The 9,359-nt window shown below is 43.7% G+C and overlaps 1 protein-coding gene across 1 annotated transcript in view; it reads right to left on the reverse strand.

Moving 5' to 3' along the window:
* Positions 1-8,388, reverse strand: part of nrg3b (neuregulin 3b) — a 219,955-nt gene extending 211,567 nt beyond the window's left edge. Inside the window, exon 1 of the mRNA XM_061028695.1 lies at positions 5,979-8,388. Coding sequence (XP_060884678.1) covers positions 5,979-6,828 — 850 coding nt within the window. The 5' untranslated portion in view covers positions 6,829-8,388. The remainder of the gene's footprint in view (positions 1-5,978) is intronic.
* Positions 8,389-9,359: the final 971 nt, after the last annotated feature.

Here is a 9,359-nt window from a genome sequence, read left to right on the forward strand (position 1 = left end):
GGCTTGCGTGGCAGGAAAAACATCAATTTTTGTTCTTTTTTTCAAGTGACATCAGAGAAAAACAGTTACCTTTGTCGCTTTCCTGTGTGCTCCTATCTGAAAGTAAAAATCAGTTGGGGCACAGTCTGACTGGCTTTTCCCTGCATTTCTGCATGATGCTAGCATGAAACTCAGACTGAAAGGCTATTTAATAAGCTTTCCAGCATTCATTTTGACATTATCCTCTTGTTAAGCTGTTTTCTGATTAGGAGTGACTTATATTGCCTTTTCCCAGCAGTGGCAAAAAAAAAGTCATTTTAACATTTCTTTCTCAAGTTCTTTTATGATAAATAATTCAGCAGTACAAAGAAGTGGCAACAAAAGGAAAGGGAATGGGATACATTCTCAAAACATCTTTAGCATTTACCAGGTTGTCACTCTAGGATAATTTGTGCACAGGCTCAATCACCCAAAAAACACTGAAGCATTGTGTTTTGTAATGGGGGCCAATCATTGTCAAGTGTCACTGCTAGCTAGCTGTTCCCTATAAACAGTGCATAATGCTGGTTCATTAATTTTCATGTGCTAAATTACACAGTCAGATAAATCTCTGTTAAGCCGCAGTTAATACAGATAGACTTGACTAGCTGAAAGAAACTAGCTAAATCGTGACTGAAATGCTACATGGTTAGCCAGCCAGTACACAGGATGACATTTGCTTCCTGCATGTCGAGCTCTTGTCGGAAGGTGTTTATCAGGCCATTACTCAACACTGTAACTGTAGTATCAATGCTGTATCTGTATGAGCACTTCCTCACAAATGTTAGCTTTAACTTGCTGATAAAGGTCATCATTGCTAGTTGGAAATTCATATCAAGGTTCAGTTATGTTAGCCAGCTAGTACTAGTGAGTGTGTTTGTTTGCGTTTGGAAGGGCTTTTATCTCTCTTTAATCATTGTAGCTGTGCCAACACTGAATTTGCATCAGTCATTGCTCACGGAAATAAGCTTAGACATGCTAATCAGAGTCTTTCTTGCGTAATCATTTATAAGAGCAAAAAGGGGTAACATACTCCATGGTTTTGTTTACTTGAGTTCATCCATTTTTAGTAGTGGCTCCAAGATGTAGGACTGATGACAAGAATCCATTTTCTTTCGTGCAAAATGAGCCAACTGATAAATTAAACCCATGGGGAGAGCAGCAGCACACTTTTTCATCTTTTTGTTAATGCCTTCAGTGGGCATCTGTTCTTATTTAATGACTGTTGTTTCAGTCAGTTGATCTACAGACGCCTTGATAACTTTGTCTGGCTCTCATTCAGAATACTTTTCTTTAAAATGTGTCCCACCTTTAAGGACGCTGACTGACTCTGCTGTTTCTCCAATTTGGGAACCAGCCACTGGTTTCAGTGAAGGGCAACACCAGACCTTTCAGTCGCTTGACAAAAATTTTAATGTGGCTGGCAATTCACAAGTCTGGAATCAGGCAAGTGAGATGTGCATGGAATTACAACCATGCTTCACTGAGGAAGATTTCTTACAACTGAGAGGGGAGTGAAGTGGGACCAGAGCCAACACTGTGTCCATGGTTTCCCAACAGGCTTTCATTGTGCACTGCTCCACTCCTGTTATTTCCCTACTTCTGAGCCAATGGGGCTTGTATGTAGAAAGTGGTTGGGATACATTATAGTCTCAAATACAGAAACTAGAAAAACCCTATGATAGATTCATGAGTTTATGGGCACACACACACGTTACATGCTTATCTTTGTGTTCACAAGTGTGCCAGTTTTTCCGTGTTTGCCCATATGCTCATGAATGCGAGCCTAGGAGCTAACCCACAAAGGGAGATAGAAAGCACAAAGCAAAGGCAAAAATAGACGGAGCAATACAATGACATGGAAAGAGGACACAATAAGCGTGCAGAAAAGGTAGAGCGAGGGAAAAAGAGGGGATAAACGATAAAAAGGAGGAGGTAAAATATGTCATTATCCCCAGCGGACAGAGCTCGTCTAGATCTTCACCAAACAGCAGGAGCAATGAAATGAATCGAGAGGGGGGGCATGTTGCTGCCTCCTACATGCTGCACAGATTATCTGAAACCAGAGAACCTACTGTATAACAGCATCAGCCCACAACTTAAAATAAAATATGGGATCACTTTGCTGTGTGTAAAGACAAAAGCACCCGAGGCCCTATTCAACAGAACGTTTCATCACCAACTGAGACATATTCTACACATTAAAAACAACTCTAAATAATATAACAGTTAGAGTGATGAAGCAAATCTTTAGAGGAAGCTGCATTTTAGAAAAACTCTGGAGTAAGATTCATAAAAGTCTGTTTTGCCCTTCAGAATGCAGTGTTAGTATTGTGCATGTAATATAGCACATAAGCGCTGTACACAAGGGCCTTTGTGAATACATACAAACACCACAGGTCTTGTGTGAATAAAAGTAATATACTGTGAAGAAATTGCTTCAATATTCAAACTCATAGCAAGAGTGTTTATTCCAAGAAGAGGGGAGAGTAACATGCAGCATTAAGAGGAAGCTATTTAACAAAGCTAACAACAGCCATCCATTATTTCAAATTGACCTTTCCTTGTAAATACATATTATTATGAAATACTGGAAGTGGTAGCATAATAGTTTAATGGTTACATTTTTCAAGTAAGCGTGTGGATTTACAACAGGAGTATAATCTCACACAAATGTAAATAGAAGAGGTCAAAAATTTCGAAAAGGTGAATGCAATCATCTGTGACTTTTGTTGATCAGAGAAATTGTTAAACTTTTGTAGCGCATCCATCTTTGTCAAATGACAACTGCAAAGTTTAGAGGTGCAGTGTATACAGAAAAAAAAAAACTTTTGTTAAACTTGATTCTACCCAAGTGGCAACATCCAGTAAAAATTGAAGCTGATGGAGAAATGCAAAAAACTGCGGTTCGTCAAGTGTCCACTTGAGGCTGGCACCAAAAGTGCAGGAGTCCTGGTTGGCCATTTTGACAGCAGAAATAAACGTGTACAGTGTGTTCCACAAAACCTTTTGGTCTTAATAATTCATATCTTTGTTGGCACACACTGTACGAGCGGGGGTTCCTTTTTTTAAAATAACTTTTCATTTTTGACCTTATGAAGGATTAGACATGGCCATAATTAGGGGGATGACTGGTCTGACTGCATACGTTATGGTGTAGCTATATGCCAGGAGGATTAAGGCCCTCCTTCACTCCACCTCTTTGTCTGTTATGAGGTTGATCAAAAGTACAAATACAAATATTGCACACATTATTGTTTAACAATTACGAGAACGTACTGTAATGAATTATCAGGGTATTTCTGTCATCAATGGGTATTTTCAAATCGATGTATCACTCTCTGAATGTGTCTTGAGAATGATCAACACCCTTTGTGAATTTAAAATAGCTGAAGGTGTGTCATAACTTTCTTGTGAGGTATAAAAGTGTGAAAATGGAATTACTTTTTGCTTTTAAAATACAAATGGACTTTCACAAAAAGCAGCAGCTGGTGCAAAACCAGATCATTTGTTTCGATAGCTTGGTTTTCTATCCCATTGACGTCAATTACTCCCACCAATGTTTACCATTAAGCTTGTTAGATTCTGGCTGTCATTGAAAGGTTTTTTTGGCAAACAAAAAATTACTTCTTTCGTCTAGTTATAACTGGTAGAGAGGTGTTCGGCTTTGTATATTTAAGATCTGGTTTCCATTTTGCAATATCAAAAAAAAAAAAAAGATTTCTAAATACTATCTCCATTAATCTGAAACCCACTGGGAATAGCTAACGTGTTTTTACACCACCTGTAGCCAAACAGATATTTTCCTAATGCAGGGATAAAGATTTACAAGTGGGCCAACATGTCAGCTGATTCTGCATGATGTCAACACATAGACATGGAGACTTATCAGCAACATCTGTTGAAAGGATCAACATTTTTGTCTTTCGTACATACTTGCCAGAAGATTGAATTGGGTGATATTTTTTCCTTTTTTTTTCTGTGGTAATGTTGCTATATTGTGTAGATCTGGTCAACTCAAGAAAGACTAGCCAACACAAAATGCTGTTTCTGCAAAAGTATGCTTTACCCCTCAAAGGCAGTGTCCTTTCATAGCATACAGTAGAAATAGATGTGTCCTGATGTTCACACAAGGGGGCTGCCCAATTTGGCTGATTTCAGCTGTTTGGCAGCTCTCCGCCGGGTGACGTCATTGACTCTAGAGTAATGGACTGTACTACAGGAAGACTCTGAATGAGAGCAGGCATGTAAAAGCCATCTGATGAATGGACAAACTTGCAACCATTGATTGAACTAATCTCAGTTATTCCCCACACCTCTGATTGTCTGTGTTGCTGTTAAACCTGATTGCTGGTTGCGTCATTTGTCTGATGTGGTCTTTTTTTATGTACTGCAGATCAGGAACCTGCTGTAAACCAGTTGTAACTGAGTCAGGCCCATTTAACTATACCTTTTGTAATGTTATGCAATGAATGCAAAGCATTGCAATGTAAGGGTAAACATATCTTGCCCTAAGGTGAAAAAGAAAAAAACAATATGACTTGATCACTGTTTGTCTGTTGAAAAAAAGTAATCAATGTGCCCAATATGAGGATACAATATGATCCAAATCCAATACATGACATGTATTGAAATGTTTTGATTATTGGGTATTTGTCAATGGTTAATCTACAGAGTTATAATAACAATGAGCTAAAAATGAGCCAAATCATGAGTGAGTTTCAAATCAGAGCTGCCAATTAAATCCCACATTGCTACATAATTTATTAAAATAGGAGTGCCTGGAGCGTGAGAAAAAAACAAAAAACTACATAGTCAGTACCCATGATTTCACTTGCATCCTGCCCCACCCACATCTGAAAAATAAAATACCCTGTGATGTTAAAAACATGTCCCATGCGGAATGCATAATCAGGAAGCCTTCCTTCTTTATACAATGCTAAATATGCAAAATTCACAGCTCCCTCCTGCTTTATACTGTCTATCTCCCTGAAGCCTTTCCCTCACTTAGCCCACTCCATCTGCCATCTCTCTCTTCTCCCGGCTCCCACTCTTCATTCCTCCGCTTTGTTTTGCTTCCTGCATTCTCCTTCTTCCCTCACCATCCTCTTCAGCTTTCTGTTGTTTTTCAAAGTATGGCTCCCCTCTTTCTCTCCATTTCCTGCCTAATCTAAATCCACTTGTCCTCTGCAACCTTACTCTCATCCCTGTTTCCATTTATTTCCCCCTATGAGCCTTCCCTCTCAGTATCTCCCTGCAGTGTGAAAGCTGTACCTGCGACACTCCTCTCCCAGATATCCTCTCATCTAAATGAGACGTGTGGCCCTGCTATATCTGATTCCTCTAGACAGGAGGTGAGAGCTAACCTTTCTCCCACTTTGACACCTCACCAGCTCCTGCTATTTGTTTTCATATTTGTTTTCATAAAACAAATATGCCGTCCTGAGTCACAGCAGCCATCACAAAGCTTTAGCATCCCAACTCGAGCAGACAAAACAAAATAAATTCTACTCGATGGAACCCGGCCCTAAATGGTGCTTAAACCAGTGTGTGAGAAAATACTCCTCGGGAGGTAAGATTCATATCGGATTAATGCACAAGTGAAAGATAAAGACGAGAGGGGTGAAAATACTGAGAACATCCCCTGATATCTGTCTGTACTAATGAATACGATTAATGTTAAGCTGCTGGAGTATCCACTTTCCATGTGGATATAAAAGGAAATAATTTATATTCTGAGACCATGAGTCATATCAAAGCATATCAGACAAAAGAGGTTTTTTTTTTACCCATGGATACAGTTCTATGTGATAACTTCCTATTATAGTGACATACTGTTTTACCGCTGTAAAAGGTAGAGAAAAGAGCTCTTGTCAAACACTCATCTCAAGTTCTGCAGATAACCTTACACAGCTGCACTCACTCAAACAGCTCCATACACCCAAAAAAAGTGAACTTACGTGTTCGGAAGCGGTGGTGTGGGCGTGTAGCCGGGCCCTTGTTGCCTGGTCGAGGGTGATTCCAGCGTGATGTAGGCTTGACCGGAACCACAGACTGGGAAGGGGTCAGCTGCACCTTGACGGTGGTCTTCGCAGTAGCTGTAGTTGTGGTGGGTGCGGTGGTGGTGAAGGTAGGAGAAGTCTGTCCAGGTTTAGAGTTGGCAGCTCCGTTACGTCCATTACCAGCGCTCCCTCCTTTTCTGACAGTGCTGCGAGGGGTGACCTCCTTAACGCTAGGTGGCGGGGTGATTCGGGTGGTGCGTGTGGTGGTGGAGGTGGTAACCACAGTCCCTGTAATGCGGGTGCCGACACGGTTGTGAAGGTGGGGCGCGCGGTTGCCGTCTCCGTTGGCAGTGCTGCCATTGGCCGAGTGGTTGGCCGGCGGCCCTGATCGAGTTCTAGGCGCGGGGGCCGTACCATCCGCGGCTAGCGGCGTGGTAGTGGACACCGTCGCCGTGGTGGAGACAGCTGAAGTCGTCGCGGCGGTGGGAATGTCGGGCCCCTTGGGCATGGCACTGGGTTTGGAGAGAAATATAGGGTCCTGTCCGATGCTACCTTTAGGATCCACCAGATCAGTGGGGACATAGTCTTGGACGGACCCGACCACAATCCATTTCAGCAGCATGAGGCTGAGTCCCAGTCCCACGAAGCCCATCACCAGGGGCACGGCACACAGCCAGGTCTGCTGGCGAGGCCACACGGCACAGGGGCCGCAGCGTAGAGGGCCCGGGGCTCGGGGAGATGCTTGTTCAGCCCCTGGCTCCTCTAGTGTCATGGGTGCCAGAGGGGTGGCACCTGAGCGGTCACTCATCTTGCCAGATATTTTTTTTTTGTCTCTAAGGGTGTTTGGGGTCAAACTGGGGGCCAAATATTACTCAGGCATGTACAAGAAAGGGGACACGGTGTGGAAGAAGTGCTGGGCATCTTAAGGAAGTGCCCACACAACAATACCTAACTTAAACATCTACATGCACAAACATAAACATTAAGCATTAGGACAATCACTATGCAGACACGATCACTCACTGTCACGTACAGCTAATTAAAAACTGGCACAGTACTCAACTGCATTCACAAGCAATATAACCTACACTCCCTCTGGCGGACAACACACCAAACACACACATTCTAACTCTCACACACACACACACACAAACACACACTACAGACACACACTATATGCACTAGTGTCTACACACTTCCACACAGGTTATGGACAGGTGAGGGAGCGAAGCGAAGGGGTCGCCTCACTGTAGTTCAGCGCTAACGAAGCGACGATAAATCCCAGGATGCTTCACTCCCTTGTTAAAAAAGCCAAGCAAAAAAAAAAAAAACAGAGAAGGATATCGATCCGCTTGAGGCTGGAGCTGTAAATCCATGTGCGTGTGTGCGTGCAAAGATCAACAATCCAGGCTACGGCAGCACCCTTCTCCACTCTCATTTGTTTGATTATCGGCCGCGTACGGTCCTTAAAAGACAAATCACGACTGTTCCTTTATTCCTTCAGGTTTCATTTGAGTTAATTTCACCCTTTTGAACATGCACCGGAGAGCTCTCCCTTCTCTCTCGCAGGTGTCTACTTCAAGTTTGCCTGTAATAGCACCCAGTTCGGCGTGCTCGACCACCCCTTATGGTTGCTCCAGCTGCCGGAAATCCAGAGGGTGAAAGCCACCGAAACTGTACCGAGTCAGGCTAGAGGAAAGCTGACGTGATCTGCCAATCAGACGGGGTGGTATCCGGGATAGCGGGCTAAATCCAAGTGATCCGGGTCCAATCTCTTACGCCGACCACCCCAGTCTGATTCTCCCGGAGTGACAGCGGTGTGTCACCGGAGCTGTCTGCCTTTAGTCCGACACTGTTAGAGAATAAATCCAGGAGGTGGGGAAAAAGAAGTATTTACGATACGTTTACCTTCGCTGCATTCCCACAGTGGTGCAAGCAGCAAAGAGAGAGGATGGAGGCAAGAAAGGAGGGAGGGAGGGGGCTGCTGCTCTGAAAAAAATGATGCGGCGGCTGTTCTTGGAGGCTGCAGACAGAGAGAGAGAGAGAGAGAGAGAGGGGAAGAGAGGATGAAGGGAGGTGAAGAGGAGGAAAGAGGGAGGGAGGAAGCTTGCTCAATCCGCGGTGAGTGATGTGGGTTTCACGGCTCCTAACCCATCCGGCGCTCTCTCCCCCGGTTCACCGCCGTCCTCAATACTCAAAAGTGACGACTATAGTGACTGCCCCATCTCTTCCCCCTCCTCAGACTCCGCGGGTGGAGGTGTTTGCTGACTCCCTTATCAGCCCCCCCAAAAAAAAGAAAGGGAAAGAAAAGATTCTGGTAGGTAGAAAGAGGTGGGGAGAAAAGAGAGAGATGCGTGTTGGCTAAGCTCTGCAGCAGATGCAGATAGGAGGCAGAGAGAAGGGAGGAGGCGGCAGCAACAGAAGCGCACGCCGCTCAAACACATTTACGCGCGCACACACACACACACACACACACACACACACACAGCGTGCAAAGGAGAGGCGCTGCCACAGACACACCCCAGGGAGCGGTGAGTTAGATGGAGGGAGGGAGGGAGGGAGAGCACGAGAGGAGGAAAAAGAAGAGGAGGGAGAAGAAGGAAGTGTAGGAAGGGAGGCGCCACCCCGATGTCTTCCACCAGCGGCACACAAGAGCAAACAAACCAAACACCTGGCTCATAATTTATGGGCGACTTAGAGCACTACTTCAGCCTGATACTTCAGAGGGCAGTGGATGAATCCCTTGTTTTTACTGTTCACAAGGGACAGCACAGCTAGCTTTAGTTTTATGGGCTGTGCGAGTTATTGATATTAGAATATGAGTGAAAAACACACTTCAGATACAGTGTAAGCAAGCCAGATTGTATTTATAAAATGCCTGCTACATAGAATCAATGCAGCTGAGATATAGGTCCAATGCCATCAACACCAGATACATTAGTATGAAACAGGGGCTCTTGCATGAATCACAATATTACATAATTCAGTTTAACACCATTATGCAGGAAAGTGTCTTGCATTCTTCCTAATTGGACTTTGTAACTGAAACAACCTGGAATTCAAATAGACACATTATGGCAACAAGAGCAGTCCAATAAGCAGACATCTGTTGGTTTGCACGATTGTTTACCTAAAGGCAAATGGCTGCTTACAATCTTGGTTCAGGGGGCTTCACAGCGAAGCATTTAAAAATGTTAATGTTTGATTTGTGAATACTTTGTGAACACTTAGCCTCCTCCCTCCACTTCAAAATGATGGAGGATTTTGTGTTGGTTCATGACATACCACTCCAAGAAAATCCACCTACTTGCAGTTGTATACATGAGTGCATATGGAAGA

This window comes from Labrus mixtus, chromosome 21, assembly GCF_963584025.1.
Source record: "Labrus mixtus chromosome 21, fLabMix1.1, whole genome shotgun sequence".
Classification (NCBI taxonomy): domain Eukaryota; kingdom Metazoa; phylum Chordata; class Actinopteri; order Labriformes; family Labridae; genus Labrus; species Labrus mixtus.